The sequence below is a fragment of the Dermacentor albipictus genome, chromosome 9, assembly GCF_038994185.2.
Source record: "Dermacentor albipictus isolate Rhodes 1998 colony chromosome 9, USDA_Dalb.pri_finalv2, whole genome shotgun sequence".
Taxonomy (NCBI): Eukaryota; Metazoa; Arthropoda; class Arachnida; order Ixodida; family Ixodidae; genus Dermacentor; species Dermacentor albipictus.
In genome coordinates, this window is record NC_091829.1 from 70466484 (window position 1) to 70483262 (window position 16779).

General features: G+C 47.0%; 1 protein-coding gene across 2 annotated transcripts in view; it reads left to right on the top strand.

Moving 5' to 3' along the window:
- LOC135908591 (glutathione hydrolase 1 proenzyme-like) overlaps nt 1-16779 on the top strand; it is a 61720-nt gene that overhangs the window by 1930 nt on the left and 43011 nt on the right. Inside the window, exons 2-4 of one of the 2 annotated variants that reach the window (XM_065440412.1) lie at nt 2190-2456; nt 7799-7921; nt 14428-14513. In XM_065440412.1, coding sequence (XP_065296484.1) covers nt 2190-2456; nt 7799-7921; nt 14428-14513 — 476 coding nt within the window. Of the gene's footprint in view, nt 1-2189; nt 2457-7798; nt 7922-13515; nt 13717-14427; nt 14514-16779 lie in introns of those variants that run through there. The other variant, XM_065440413.2, reaches the window with a different exon arrangement.

Genomic DNA, 16779 nt, shown 5'->3' on the forward strand with positions numbered 1-16779 from the left:
CCAAGGCGTAGGCGGTTGTTTCATGACCTACATGACACTCACGTCATGACATTGATGTGATGACCTATAATTTATGTTTGTCATACACTCTTGTCGTACTGTGCCAGTTGTGGTATACACCAAGTTAACAGAACGACCATGAGAGCACCAAGACGTAGGCGCCTGTTTCATGACCTGCATGACACACACGTTCGGATATTCATGTCATGACCGATCACTTATGCTCGTCATACACTCGTCATATTATATCAATTTTGTGCATACCATGTTAACGAAACCACAATGAAAGCACCAAGACGTAGGCGGCTATTTCATGGCCTATATTATACACATCTCATGACCGATCATTTACGTTCGTCATACATTCTTATCTTACAATGCCGATTTCGGTACATACTAAGGTAACGAAACGACCATGAAAGCACCGAGACATAGGCGGCTAGGTAGATAGGGACTGTCAAACCCGCAAAAATTTGCCAAGAAATGCTTCGCACTTAAGATAACTATTCCACTACAGGCCCTACAATATCGCCTGAGGGTCTTGGAGTATCTCCGTGCTTCCATCTTGCGCACTATGCATGACCATCCAACAGTTGGTCATTTGGGATCGGCGCCGACGTTCTACCGCGTTTAATAAAGGTTCTGCTAGCCTAAAATGCATCAGACGACCGAGCAGTGAGTGTCCTGCTACAACGAATCAACCTCATAAGCGTCCAAGGAGCGGTCTTCCCGGTCCGCTGCATCCAGTGCCACACCCCCGCACCCCTTTTGTAAAGGGCCATGTTTGGCCTGCAAACTCTCAATCCGTTGAACAAACGTTTTTCATCCATCCATCCGGGAAGGAAAAGGAGGAAAAAGGTGAAGTGCTACTGGCTAGCTGGATCTGGATAGGCACTCGGGTTATCAAGGCCCCTGTCGACTAGTTCCACCTCGCTTATCAATAAACGCTTTTCGTGTGCGTAACAATATAATCAGTTTTCGTCACCATATGTTGTGTCCCTCTTGCTTTTTAACGTCGACACCATGTAGCAGAAAATCTGGTGTCGCCGTCCCGCGTCGGCAAGAAGAATTGCGTACCAAATTGTGAACAACGCATACCCAACCACTTCTCTACCACCAAAGTTGCACATATCATATCTTTCATTCTTTACACATTCCTAGGAATTTCGAGAACGGCAGCCCACAAACAAATGTAATGAGAAAAAACACCGACAATGCATGCCCTTTGTTAGCTCTTCTCAGAATGAAATACTAAATGTGCGAAACAATAACAGGAGTCAGACCCACGCAAGAGGCCGCGTTTCTCCCTGGAAGCTCGCCTTGGTGCATAGCATTCGCAGCTAGGGTTTCCCGGTAAAAAATACGGTTACATAAGCTGCAGTTGCCAGGTAGCATGGAAAGCAGTAAGGGTTCTTTGAACGCTATGGCGTTCCACTCTTAAAGGCGAAGCTCAAGCATCCTCCAAAATTTTCAGTTGTTGTTTAACATGTCCAGTTGCTTTACGTGCGATGCAGCCATGTTTCTAAGTATAAGCATTTCATTGTACTCCCCTATCACCCCGCTCCCTGCCTCTGTAATACCCAGAAGGGTATTAAGGGTAGAATAAAGAATGATGACAGAGGGGGTGATGTGCAGCAATAGAGCCGGACACAATACACTTTCCTCTATGTGGCACATCCAAACGTCAGCTCTACTACCATATTCCATACTCTGATATATTCTATACCATATGCCATACTCTGATTGGCACCACTGTCCCAGTCAACAGTTATTTTTTTCCACAAGACTTATTGGCTCGCGCATATGAAGTTTGTCTTCCTAAAGTTTACGTCTGTCGCGAAGCTACACGCTTATGGTAATAAATGATAACAAAACAGCGAGCAATCCCCATTCATATCCTTGTATTGATAACTATTTTTTTCCACCGCCACCTACACGGAGACCAGTGTGTTTGAACCAATCAAACCTTCGTCTTTCAGCGTTAGCAGAAAGAAAGGAAATAAGAAGAATCGTAATCTTATCGTAATCTTAATCGTAATCGTAATCGTATTGTTCTTCTTTCAGTTCAATAAACTCGCTATAGCGAAATTGTCATTCTCGTTTTTCTTTCGCTGTCTTTTTTTCGTTACGTTTTACAAGCGTATCATACTGGAGCAGTGCGACGTCGTTTGTTTAATTTTTTTTTTCAGCATCAACCAACCGGCTGCTCCCGTAGCGCAAGAATGGCCGGCAGGCCTCCAGGTTTACAACCCGCCCAAAAGCCCCAACGCCTGCACATACGTGTGCGCCGGCCTCGGCTGTTGCTGTTGCTGCAAAGTTCTGGTTTTTGTCGTGCCGATACTTGTGACTGGCGTTATTGTGGTCGTGACCATGATGCAACAGCTGCAACCTGAGGAATACGAGTTTCACGGGTGGGCGACGGTGTCCGACATCCACGAGTGCTCGTCGGTGGTAAGGTGCGTTTCACGCAGGGGGGGGGGGGGGAGGTGGCGGAGGGGGAGGGGGGGGTCAGACGACGGCCTGCGAATATATAAAGCGCCTTGTCTGTCGTACATGTTGTTCTTTCGTCCGCGTCTTCGCAGCGCTCATTTCATCAAGTATGCATAACCAACTCACCCACATCAAGCTTCTGCTGATAAAGGAAGCTGAGAGTAGTTGATCTCGTTCCGATACTTCGTGAGAGAGAGGAGCTTCCCGTTCGGGAAGCCCCCTATTTGAGCACGTGGGAACGGAGAAATCGTTTTTTTTTTCTTTCTTTGTCACCCCCCACTGACCAGTTATGATGAAGTTTGCTGAATTTAAAGGAGAAAGACAATTTTAGATTCGATGTCTACAGAATTTGTACGTGCTCAATTTGCGCCCATTAAGGCTCCGATAAACAACATCTCAGGTTCGTAAAATGCTAAACAATGAGCCAAACTCAAGTACCAGGTTTACAACTGCAAAACTCCGTATTTAAACTATTACGATCCACTAGTCTGGGCATAATAATACACCTAAAGAAACTAAACTCATTCCTTACACACCGCATTGAAATATAGCACAAGACTATAGCAGGACCTTTTGCAAAGCCCTCGTAAACGGTTGTAACAACTTCACGTAAGCTGCAAGTTCATACACAAAATTTCTGAAATTAAATTGAGATCCACTTACATGTGCAAACTACCAAACGGCGATATCGTTTACCGAACTTCGTGCTTCTATCTTTCTGAATTTGGCCAATTTTAGGCAATATATTGAAAAAGAAAGCAACATGTTCAAGTTCGCAGAAACAATCTGCTTCCTCGAGTTTCTAGAATTTATAGTTTTCTCACAAATGCAGCGCATTTCATTAAAATTTGTACAACGATTGTCTCACAAGAGTATTTCCACAATTTTCACGGGTTAGATTAGCAAAAAAACTGGACTTCTTTCCGAGCAAAAGCTTCCTCTTGAACGTTGCTCGATTTCTGCGGGAGCCGGCAAAGAAAACAGCTGCGTGAGGACAGCATCGCCGTCAAAAACGGTGCAGTGTACATCGCTGGTACAATAAAATAATTTACACCCTTAAATGTCAGAAAGGGTGCCAATTTGTCTATAGCTTAGGCCCGTACACCTTTTTTATGTGCAAGAATGTGAGTTATAGATCATTTCACACCGTTATTCCCTGTTATAGGCGCAGATTATTGGACAATGTACAAACAAGGTGGCGGCTTGCAACTTCGGGGAAAAGTTCGCCAGCCTCAAGGAGGAATAGCGAGGCTTTCTTTTGCGCTTAAAGTATAGGTAACATTGTATTTTCTTGGGCCAGCATGCAGCAAATAAAATAGAGCGTATACGCTTCTTTATTTTTTCGTAGCGTTTTCTCTTTTTTGCCACCTGAAGTGGCGCGAAGGTACAGAGACGTATTCCAAGTGCATTCCAAAACCTTGGACCGAGGCTTTCTTTCTCGCCATCAAATCACGCTGGAGTGTTCTCCGCAATGCAGAAATGGAACACACCCTCTATTAAACAACGAATGCTTTGCGCTGTGTGAAAGGCGAAGCCATGTGCAACATCGTCTGGGGAATGCTGAAAGAAAACATTGCAGACTTTACATCTCAGATCATGTTAGGCCCTTTAAAGTACTTTCTTAAATGATCCAAGGAGGCATCGCACCCTCCTAGCGCGTCGCTCAAGTCTCCAGAAAAATGCGCTTCAGTGCTCCAATGGAACGTACTACAACTATAACTATAACTATAACGATGTGTTTACTTGTTCGTGGTAGGGCTCGTGCTTCATACAGCTGCCACAAATCTTACAATAAAGAAAAATGCGAGACGGGATTGTGTAAACGGCCAGTGTAAAGAAGAACCGTATAAGCTCAGTAGTACATTCAAAGTTCGAAATCTGAAAATTGGGCTCGGTATGTCTACTGCAAAACACACACACACACACACACACACACACACACACACACACACACACACACACACACACACACACACACACACACACACACACACACACACACACACACACACACACACACACGCACGCACACACACACACACGCACACGCACACACACACACACACACACACGTTGGCCTTACTTTCAGCTTTGTCAAGCCCGAGACTCACTTTTTTTGTATTCTTGCGCTCCTTGTTTAAAAGTTGGTGGGTGCACCATACGCAGCAACCGTGGAGAAATATCGAGTGCAGCCGGTCGTTTGTCTTTGAGGGATTTTTCGATGTAAAGGCGTGTAATTATAGATGACACCTTGATGGTTGTTTCTAAGTGGCTTGTGCTTGGATGCGCGGCCCGGATTGCCTTTACGACTTTGTCTGACCGCGACACGGAGTTTCAAGCCTTCGTCGGCGGCGCGCTTTCGTTGAAAACCAGCGGACTGAGTGCCGCAAAACACACGCACACACACACGCACGCACGCACGCACGCACGCCCGCACACACACAAACACACACACACACACACACACGCACACACACACACACACAAACACACACACACCTTACGATAGAATTATTCCTAAAAAGAAAGTTCTACCAATCCTGATGGTGGATACATTACTAGCAAAGGAGGCCGGTCAGTGCATTCACGAACGAAGAGTTTTGTGAGACAGGATTGTGTGCAGCGGGCCGACTTGCTTCGTGCATGGGCGGAGAGAGAGAGAGAGAGAAAACGTTTATTTTTACGCCAGCGTCCGGCGCTCAACCCTGGTCGGTCAGCTACCAGTCCTCACCCAACACGTCTCTGACGTGCTGGATAAGCACCGGCAGGAGAATGTTAGTTGCATGGGGGGGGGGGGGGTGGAGTGAGCCAGTCCGTCCATGACCGTGGCTTGATGTTAGTGGGAATGATGGAGAGGGCTGACTGCAGTTTGGGTTGAGTGTGAGGGCGATGCCATAGACAATGCTCTAGGGACTGATATTCCATGCAGTTCGGGCATTTCGGTGGCCCAGGTAGGCCTTGAATATAGTGACGGAAAAGAGGAGTCACTATTGAGTTTGTTTGAAGTCTTCGGAGAATAGCGCTGTCCTCTCGCGAGAGGTTAGCAGGGGGAGTAATAAAGGTGACGGCATTCGCGCGAAGTTGCTTTAAAAGTGATGTGCGCTCCTTGTGCAAAGTCGGAGGTGCATGCGGAGGAGCGAAAGGCTTCACAGGGCGGCGCGGAACGCTTTATGGCGATAAACGCTGTCGCCGAAAGGCACGACAATCGGTGCCGAGCATGCGCGCTTCTTTAGCGCTGTTGCCTTGACGACTAAAGCCGAGGAATTGTGCCTGCTTCTGGCACCGACGCGGGCGATGTGTGTGTCTCGTGCACATTGAACGCGTGCACGTGGTGGTCGCTGTCCTCTACTTTCGCCGTGGCTATCTTCACCGGCGTGACAACAGCGGGAACTCTTTTTGGAGAGGCCAACGCTTTTTGCGCAGGGAAGGTCTATAGCGGGCGAAGCGTTCGCTGAACGCCGTTCAGACGCAAGATGCGCACGGCCGGCGTTTTTGACAGTGTCCAAGGTCTCCCCGCTTGACTGAGGGTTTGTGTGCGAGTTTGGGGGATTACCCTCGTACTCGGGCATGCATCTTAACTTGAAGCCCATGCATGACTTGATATCAACGACGCCTGGTGCGAACGTGCCCAAGACGCTCGTTGCGTGTGCTTCGGTGCGTTCACGGCAGGCGTCATTTAAACCAAGCGTGGGCTTCACGTTAAGATGCATTCATGAATACGGGTGTTAGTGTCGTAGCCCCGCCTTCATCCTGCTGACACATTTTACGAGCTTGGCGGTGCTTTATTGCAGCTTTTCGTGTTTGCATGCGAGCTGGCCAGCACGTACAATTGTCACTATGAGGTAGCCCTCCTCGCTGTTCTATATTGGTACGTTTTATTTACAGAAAGGCGTTCATTAAAAGAAAGGCGTTCAGTAAAGGAGCAACGAGAGGAGTTGCCAAGCTAGTAGCGGCGTGTGAGCGCGCACCTGGCAGAGCACGCGCAACCACGTGGCGCGAGGAGCGGGCCAATAGCGGCCACCGATCGGACACGAGGCGGCGCGCGCGCATCGGCGACAAACTCTGTGACCTTGGACGGCCTCGCGTTTCACCTCGGCTCAGATTAGGCAAAAAACAGCAAACCTCCTTTCGTTAGGTTCGCTGTAAGTGAACGTGACTACAATATCAAGTCGAAAATCTAAGCTTAGAAACCCTTTTTAAAGAGCGCTTGGGGGAAAAAAAATGGCTGTGGCTTAGCTAAGGTTAAGCCCAGGATGCGAAGCATACTAGCCTTTATTTTAGTTGTTGAACCACTGTTTAGCCTGGTGAACTGCTGTTGCTTGGCTATATTTGGTTCGGCTAGACGAAGAAACAACTCATGCGTTACTCTGCTTCGCCTTCAAGAGCGGAACGCGACAGCGTTCCCGTCGACCCGCCAAGGGGTGTAAGACAATGGGCTACGGCGCAGCGACTGCGCGCCCCGCATGGACGCGGTGAGCGTCGAGCAAAGCAGCGTTCGGCGCGGCAACGAAATGTGCGCCTGAGCAAGCGACGCACGCCTGAGCCTTAGAAACAGCTCGTTTCTAAGGCAACACCGCATTCACTAGAGGCGCTTTTGTACCGCTTTGAAGCATCGCACTCGTGGCTCAGTGGTAGCGTCTCCGTCTCACACACCGGAGACCCTGGTTCGATTCCCACCTAGCCCATCTTGCAAGAGTTGAGCCAAAGCCACCTAGAAAATCAGTCTCTGTAGCACGCCGCAACCTTCGCTTCTCATTCCAACGAGCAGCTCTGTCTCCAGGAGGCATCTCACCTCGTGAGTGTCTAGCAGAGGCAAGCGCAGCTGCTTATATACCGCCGCGACGCCGCGAACGACGGCGCGAGTTGGAGCCCGTTTCTCCTCTGGCGTGACGTCACGGTGTCACGTGGTATTGAAGGCGACACCGCCGCGCCTGAGGAGCTGGGTTGAGCTCTCGTAATATGCTTCGCATAAAAGACGGAAACAGGAGCCCTCCATGTTTGCGCCCATCGTAGCCCCCAGTCTTGCTTAGGGACGCCGCGCTCCGTGAGGCTTCGACTAGGCAAAAAAAAAGGCTACAGCAAACCTCCTTTTATTAGGTTACCTGTAAACGACCATAACCACAATAGCAAGTCGAAAATCTAAGCTTAGAAATCCTCTTTAAGGAGCGCTTGGCGGAAAGAACTGAAACTGGAACCCTCCATTTTTGTGCCCATCGTAGCCCCCTGTGTTGCTTTGGGACGCCGTGCTCCCTGAATCACTCATTCAGTCTCACGTGTTGCTCATGCTTCGACGTTTGTTTTCGCCCAGGGATGTGTTCTCGAGGGGCGGACACATCGCTGACGCCGCTGTCTCCGCACTTCTCTGCATGGGTGTCGCAGCACCGCACCTGCTTGGGCTCGGCGGTGGATTCCTGGCGCTGTACTACGACGAGTGAGAACACGGGCTGCGATGGGCGAAGCGACTTGAGCGTCTCGCGACATGGCCAAAGGGCCTCCGAGATCGACCGGTGTCCTGCCCGGGCGCGTAGTTTTTTACACAATGTTAAGGCGAAGCATCCTCTGGCTCATTCCAAGCACCGAACCGCACTGCGCCAATGTGGTTGCTACATGCTTACGTCCAGCATGGTTTAAAACCGAAATTCGCGCACAATGTTTTTTATAATACAATCACTATATTAAATCGGTTAATGCGCAGTATAGCCATCATTATTGTTTACTCACAATACACGCATGTAAGAGAAGGAAACGAATGCAGGTGACTAAACCTGACGCACAGTTTACGCAGAACTTGTAGTTTCTCTTCCAATTTACCATGCAATGGCTAAATTTGATGAAATTGCGCTATTCAGCACAGCTTTAAAACACGGTTTCATGTGTTGAGAACGATATATTGCCATTTTCCAGGCCGTCTTATTAAAGAATAAACCACTGAGACAGACGGAACGCTTATATAGCCAGACGCGTCCATGCGATGTCTTGGTCCCCCTAGAAAGCTGTCAATTCTAAACAGCAGCGTTTTGGCATTCTCATGCATACAAGAGCTGGAGAGGCCGGTATCTTTTCCAATTGATTAGAAGAAGAGGTCTACAGTGATCGCGCCGCCCGATCTCAGAGACCGCACCGCTGAAATTGTCCGAAGCAAGGAACGCCTTCGCGTCATACACCTTGTGTAATGACCATATTACGAAATTGAGTAATAGCGCAAGTGTGGGCCTCATCGAAGGCATGGGCGGACTGCCTTCCATTTTTCGCCTACGTGGGCTGTTACCGAAGAGGAAGCAAAGGCAAAATATTCACCGACGAACGATATTGAATGCAATATTTGAGCGCAGCTTTATTCGTGCTTTCATTCCGCGACATACAGGCTGGCGTGGAAAAATCTGCCTCGTGCGGCACGTTTAAAACGAAGCGAAGTGTGGCGCGACTTCCTCGCCAAACGGGAGATCGCAGGAGGCCGCGCGTGAGAAGACACGTGGGCGCGATTCACAGCAGCTGCCGCGGAGAGACCTCCCGTACGACGCGCACCACGCCGGCGTCACCACGTAGCCATCGTCGCCGCAGTGCCCGTGTCCTGCGCGGCACTACGCTTCTCACACTTTCGCCGCACCCTTTCTTCTCCACTTTCCGCCTCAAGGTGCCGCTGCACCCTCCTCCTCCTCCTTCCTCCTCGCGCTCTCTTCGCTCTCACCGTCTTTCATTCGCCGCTGCGCTCCGCGTTCGTTCTTTCAACCTTCGCTATGCTCGTTCGCTCGGTTACGTCGACGCTCGCCGCAGGAACGGGCGCCCAAGAGCTGCGCTTTAAGAAAATTAAATTCTGGCATGGGGCATAAAGTGGTGCAACTAGCCTCCCAATGGGAAACCTCTTTTGACCCCGCCCCTTATTCGGGGCTCGTGTACGCATTGACACTTTGCAGGAAGGTCCCACATGGTTGACAGGCCTTTGAAATTATTTATTTGTATTGTATCGAAGGTCTGTGCTGGATCATATACGCTTTCGTCGGAATCGGCCCTCGCTGCCCGATATACGCGCTTACTCTCCCAACACTCGCCACGCGCTCGGCGGCTCGGATTTACTGCTTGCATATAACCTTTTGAGGGCGTATTTCTCAACATCGCCAGCATATTTCTATGTTCCATGCAGGACGAAGTCCTCTCCCGGAAATCTCCAATCACACCCTTCTTGCGCTAGCTGATTCCGACTGGTGCCCGCAAATTGCCTGATTTCATTACTCCACCCAACTTGCTGGCGTCCTCAACAGTGTTTCCCTTCCCTCGGCACCCCTTCAGTAAATCTAATGGGCCCCCGGTCATCTACTATACGCATAACGTGGCCCTTCCAGCTCCATTTTGTTTCTCTTAATGTCAATTATCCTATCGGCTATCCCCGTCTAGTGTCTGATCCCTCCCTGTCTTTTAAAATGTCGCCTAACATCTTTCGTTCCATCGCTCTTTGTGCGGTCCTTAACTTGATCTCGAGCTTCTTTGTTAACGTCCAAGTTTCTGCCGCATATGTTAGCACAGGTAGAAGACAATGATTGTACACTTCTCTTTTGAACGAAAATGGTGAGCTCCCAGTCCGGTTTTGGCAAAGCCGGCCATATGCACTCCAATCTTTCTTTATTCTTTTGGAAATTTCGTTCTCGTGATCAGGGTCCTCTGTTAGTAACTGACTTAAATAAACGCACTCCTTCACAGACTCTAGAGGCTGACAGGGGATCGAGTATTACCTTTTCCTTCTAAATTTTGATCTTCAACTACGCTCTTGTACTTTCTCGGTTAAATTCCTCAATCATTTGTGTCATAATCATCGGAAGCCAACAAACACACAGACCAAGGACAACGCATGTGAAATTACTTGTGCTTTATAAATAAAATAAAAAAACGATACACTATTGAAAATGAAAGTGGATGAAAAAACAACTTGACGCGGATGGGGAACGACCCCGCACCTGGAGAACGAGCGAAGGTTCTGGGATCGTTCCCCATCTGCGGCAAGTTGTTTTTTCATCCACTTTCATTTCCAATAATTTATCGTTTCTTTACTTCATTTATTATGCACAAATAATTTCCCATATGTTGTGCCTGTTGCCGGTATTTGTTGGCTTCCTATGATTATGACTAATAAAAACCGGGCCCCTCGGTTAACCCCCTTTGTTCTCGTCAATCATTTGCAGCCATTCATCTCCAGTGTTGCTAAACGACACAATGTCATCTGCCAACCAAAAGTTGCTGTGATATTCGCCGTTGATCCTCACTTCTAAGCTTTCTCAGTCTAATAATTTCAATACTCCTAAGCATGTAGTGAAAAGAATTGGAGAGATCACAATGGAGATTTATTTATTTATTTATTTATTTCAGAATACTGCAGGCCAACAGTTATGGCCCATGCAGGAGGGGATATACAAGGCATGTAAATACACTGGAACATCAAAAAATAAAAAGAAAGAACGGCAGTTTAACAGATTGCCGCTAACAGACAAGCAGAAAAATATGTATACACATGTACATATTCATACATATAAATATGCTTTCGCACATATGCAGCTCTCATTCACTCAAACAAATGCTCTTCTAGAGCTTTAACAAAATCCTTGCCTGTCCCCTTTCTTGATAGGTACTTTTCTACTTTTCTTATGGAGGATCAAGGCAATAGTGGAATGTTTCCCATAATCCTTCCTTAATGATATTTTAGCTATTAGGCTTCAAATTTTTACGTGACATTCTCTCTTCAATTTTTTCCTTCCCCCTTGGTGTGTTGCTTTGTTTTGCAATAGGCCAAGTCAGCACTCCTTTGAAGCAGACAATAGCCTGCGGCGTCGGCGAGTATTTTACTAACGGCTAATGGAGTGGCGGCGTACAAAGTCAAGTTATGGTCCAAGTATGTTTATGTTCACATCGCTCAGTGGTGCGTTTCTGTCCAAGCAGAGCATTAAAAGACCCCTGAATACAAACGTATCAGTTCTGAGTGCTAGTACTAGTACTAGTCCTAGTGCTAGTGCCTAAAAAAATGTTTGTTAAGTCTTTCAAAACCCTGTTTTCCATTCTTCGGCTGTTAGCGTTGAGAGCGAAAGGCGAAAGTGCATTTTATAATTGCACCAATAGAGAAACCGTGCCGCGTTAAAGGTTTCATCATATCGAAACGAAAAAGAAAGTTCAGTTCCCGCTGAAGCTTGGGAGACCGATGAAACACGTTGACAATTTTTGTCAGTGCAGCTCTCGTGCGGTCTCGCTTGTTGCATTATTTGTACTGCACAAGGTTGTTTGTCACGAATATCGCGTAACTCTGTTTAATGTGCCTAATCTTCTGGCGGTGTGAACAGAATCGCGTGGAAGTGAAGCCAACGCACGAACCGAGTGAGGTATACGAGCCGCCGGTCAAGAAAAGCCGCGAATGCTATTGTGCTCGATTCTACTAAAGGCAACGACTCAATCAGCAAAGACCGACGAAGCGTCCTTTAAAAACTCCAGTTTCGTCACTAATCTGCGATAGGTTAATTAATGACTGAGTAAATAATAGGAAAGTTAGAAATAAAATTGAACGTTCTATTTTGTAAAACTTCAGCGCTGATACTCCAGTGTAAGGTCATAAATCTCACAGTATATTTCTTAAATATTCGAGCCATTGTGGCACTGCTGAGAGTTCTCGGAGCTTGCTCAGGTGACTTTCATGGCCCGGTTGTGATAAAATGCCATTCGTTTATTCTGGTAAACCAATTAACCATCCTGGAGCGTACGCCGACAAAAGCAGTGACATCACGATAAGTTCGGACGGTTATTTCATGACCCTGTTTACCACGCAGCCTTGTTTTTTTTTTCTGCTTCTTTTCTAGCTTATGAAGCCTCCTTTCGCCGGAAGATTACGCTTCGCTTGTAGAGCTCGACTTCTTTCTATACTGTCACTTCAACTTAAAACGTGTATTGACGAGCGCACCCGTCAATGCACTTCTCCGGGGACCGCTTCTAAACGGCCAACGTATTGTTAAACGTCACCGCTCGGCGCAAGACGGGCCTGCATTTATCAGAACATTCTCGATTCTTGCAATAGTTTCATGCAATAGTTTCATGCAAGAGTTTCATGCAATAATTACTAGGGGGAACTCTGACGCTAGTCTCTACGGGAGCTCCAGTTACCGTTTTACTCCAACTATGGTTCAGCGAGCACGGGAATAATAGATCTGCCTAAACTTCGTCCTTCTGGCTTCAAACGGCTTCGCGAATTTGTAAAGCTCGTCATTTGAAAGAAACAGCTTGCGTAATAAATATTTAAACAAACATTATTAAAAAATTTTGACGGCAGGATTCGAACACAGGAGCTCTAGCAGGGAAGCGCGATATTGAAACCGTTAGGCCGCGGATGTTTTCTTTTTTTATTCACCGACAAGCGACATGAAACGCCCTTGTGAATTTATCGTGGGCAAGCCAGTGCCTGGAGACGCTTGGCGCCTTTCGGTTTGGCCAACTGAACAAGCCGAGCGGTTCCAATTAGTAGCGATTGTGCGTGTTCGCAGCGTCTTCCGTACTTTGAAGGGTATAAACTGCTCTAAAGTTTACAACAGTGAAGACATATAAAGCGTAATATAGAAAGCCACAAGAACGTCTGTATCCGCAAGCACAAACATCAGACATCCCTCTACTTCCCATCATTCCCATGGTGGGTTAACGACTGCAGCGTCACAATTCCCTCTATGGTAATTATAAGCATGAAACTCCGTGGATTCTTCTAGCCGATTCTATTTGTTGCATGTGTTGTCGCCAAAGCTAGTTGTAACCCGAATGCACGCGGGATGCGAATAGTGCTGTACTTTCTGGAACGTATGCGAACACCAATGGGCGCGTTAAGTTAGCGCGCTCCGAACTCCACAGGAGCACGCTCGAGTGCGCTCGAGTGCGACGCCTTCGGAGCTTAACTTAACGGCCATTTTCGCCGACCGTTTTCGTGTGCACGAACGTGCCGTCTGGCGAATGTTATGTTGCTTCCGCATCCGCTATTGCACTTCGCGCGCTATTCGAAAATGGCTCCGCCGACCGTACTTCTGCAGTCCTTGTTAGACGATGAAGAGGTAGAAGAACTTGACGCGCGGCGACGGAGGCAGCAGCAGCGGCGATGCAAGCTCAAAGCGCGCCAACACGTTGCCGATCTCGCCTGACAGCAGCTTCAGACGCCCGGCAGCGCGGCGGCGAGAGGAACGATTGGGCAAGGAGAACGGACTTGCATTGGTGGAAAGGGTAGGAAACACGTCATTTTTCCGGAAGCCGTAGCAGGCGCGCGCTCTCGCGCACCGTTTCCAGGATGGTGCGCGTAGAGCGCGCTCCGCAATCACGCACCGGAAGTCGCTTTTTAGCCGTTAAGCTTAAAAGAGCGCGCTCTGCTGTCTAGAGCGCGCTCGAGCGCCTTAACTTAACGCGCCCAATGACTACGTGGAGCCTTTCACGACTCAAGTGTGAATAGCCGAGGCGTCTGACCTGCAGATCAGATTTCGACTATCACCGACTGTGCTCGCTGCTATCATTGTGCTTTTGGTATCACTTGCTTTCTATTTTTTTTATCGGGCGAGGGGGGGAAAGGGGGGCACAGGTTCACCCGTTAAAGAATTACTTTCGTTGCTTACAGTTTCGCTGCTGTGATCTTCACCGTCGTTACAACGTGACAGTGTTTAGTGCTCTTTAACCGTAGAAAGCCACGCCAAGCCGTGGTCAAAGCCGTATGTTTGCGCGTTTTGTATTTGCTAGCAATATTTTCCTTGCCTCGCGTGACTCTATTATCTGCGCTAGTGCGATTTCATGAAACAAGCCGGTCAGCTTTCACGAATGAATGTCTGGCTTCGTTTTTAGGTTGCTTTGCGCAATGACTCTTTCGATAAAAAATATCGATAAAGAAAAGATATTTCGGGACAGCCGAAAAGTTAAACGTGTCACTTTCATTTGTGCCGCACGCAGCGAAAGTGACCACATCGAGGCTTTGAACGCCCTGGGAATCTCGCCGGCTAACGTTACCGACGTGGACGAGGAAGCGGCGAGACGGGGTAAATTTTATTTCATTTTTTTTCACGTTTGAGTACGTTCTGCAACCACCAACCCAGCAATGGAGCGGGAAATGATAGCTTTGACGTGAAGAGCCGGGACACGAACTGGAAGTAAACAAACAAATAAACGAACAACCAAACAAAGCCATTCTTGTGCGCGGACTTCCAAACAACCTGTAAAACGAAAAAAAAAAAACTTTAAGCGTTCCATTATTTCCTCAGCTTTCCGCCATTTGTAGCGGCATGAGTTAGAGCTGGGGATCATGTGGTCCAACGCCGGCAAACATGGCAACTACGTTTGACTCAGCAAACAGTCACGTCATTGGAAAGATCATATTCCTCATATGTATCGTGTTCCTATTCATTACCATCGGGTTCCTACTTGTGCCCAGTACAGGACCGACGCCTCTCCCAGCGATCCCCAGTTACACCTTTCTTGCACCATGCCTGCAAATTCACTAACATCATCACACCACCTTAGCTCTTCGGCGTCCTCGACTGCGCTTCCGTTCCCTTGGCACCCATTCTGTAACTCTACCAGATCACCAGTTACCTGCCCGACGCATTACATGGGCTGTCCTCGTAATTTCATTTATTTATTTACAATACTGCCAGTCTCATATCGAGACCACAGCAGTTGGGCATGTTACTACACATACAATGCATGCTTTGTATAACGAACGGTGAAAGCATCTAAACATGTGCAACAGTTCTTCGATATGAAAATACCTCAAACAGATTCAATACGCATATTTACAACAATAATACTATTCATAAAGAGAGCAAGACACATAAGTAGTGCGTTTCATATTTCATGTCATTAAATATCATTGCAATGTTACAAAAAACACAAGAAACAATGGAAGTAAAAATTAGCTACAATTCAGAAAAATTGAAGTTTTAACAATTGTGAGTACATAAGACCTACTTTTCCTAACTGCTTATTACATCTTCCAATTTCTTAGCAAAATCAGACTATAATACTGTGCCAGTTATGATGCATCTAGTTTATTCCACTCACGAACAACAGGGGAAAAAAGGAAAACTTAGAAGTATCGTTGTTACAAAAGAACTCATTTAGCGCACTGATGATTATGACGAGCTATGGGTGATTTAGAAACGGCAGCGCATACAGTAGCGTCTGTTTAGTCGGTTGTGTAGTATTTAGTGCAAGAAGTTTAGTCGGGCTCGTTTTGCTCGAAGAGCCAAAGTTGCAAGCCCTGACTGTGTCAGTAGAAGAGTAGGCGTATCACTGCGCCGGCATTTTCTGCGGACAAACATAATTATCTTTCTCTGGGTGCTTTCCATCTAGAGATACAATGGCTTTAGTGTGCGTGGACCATACGACATTAGCAGACTAAAGGACAGGTCTCACAAATGCAGTGTAAGTTAAATGTTTGACGGTAATTGGTTCCAGCCGTGGAGACCTCTTGAGAGAAAAAGAGCTTTTGCCATGCACAAGAAGTAGTGTTGTCAATCTGCGATGCCCAGATAAGGTCGGACGTTATTGTTACACCAAGATACTTGTGCTGTTGAACTCTTTTCTTGAGGCTACCGTTAAGTGTGTAGGGAAAAATCAATGGGTGGTTTTTTATGTCTCTCGTTGCTGTCATGGAAACGATTTTGTCTGTATTAAAAATGATTTGCCACTTACCGCACCATTATGTTACTTTTGCTAATGTGTTATTGAGCAGGACGTTATTCTCGTGATTAAGTATTTCTGTGTATATTATCCAGTCGTCTGCAAAGAGTTTAATTTTTCATCAGTCTCATTTGTAATGCCATTGATAAAAATAAAAATGGAATAGAAGTCAGAATAACCTCCCAATGGCTTGCCCGTCGCTTGCCTTTGGCTTGCTTGCTATAAAGGTACTTAAATATAATACACACGTATATTGGAAGGATGCCTGGAGCATTGAGTGCCGGCGTGATAACGTGTAGCCCTATATTACACGACGTGGTCCTATCGCCACCATAGCTCACTAGCTAGTTGAAGCTGTCCACATTTTCAGGTTGGGATGCACAAATATTCCAAACTTTCAGTACCGAATCGCATCCTGTCCCATACTGTTTTGTTTTCGAATCGAATAGTCGCCGCTCATAAATAGGAATATTTCTTGGAATAGTGTTCGAAATTTTTTAGGATTGTTAACGCTGCTCAATCACACACAAAATTACAGTAAAATTACAATGCATTCCAATTGTACCCACTCCTGCTTTCGGTCACCCACAAGTGGTATGCGGAATCTTGTAAACAAATATAAAG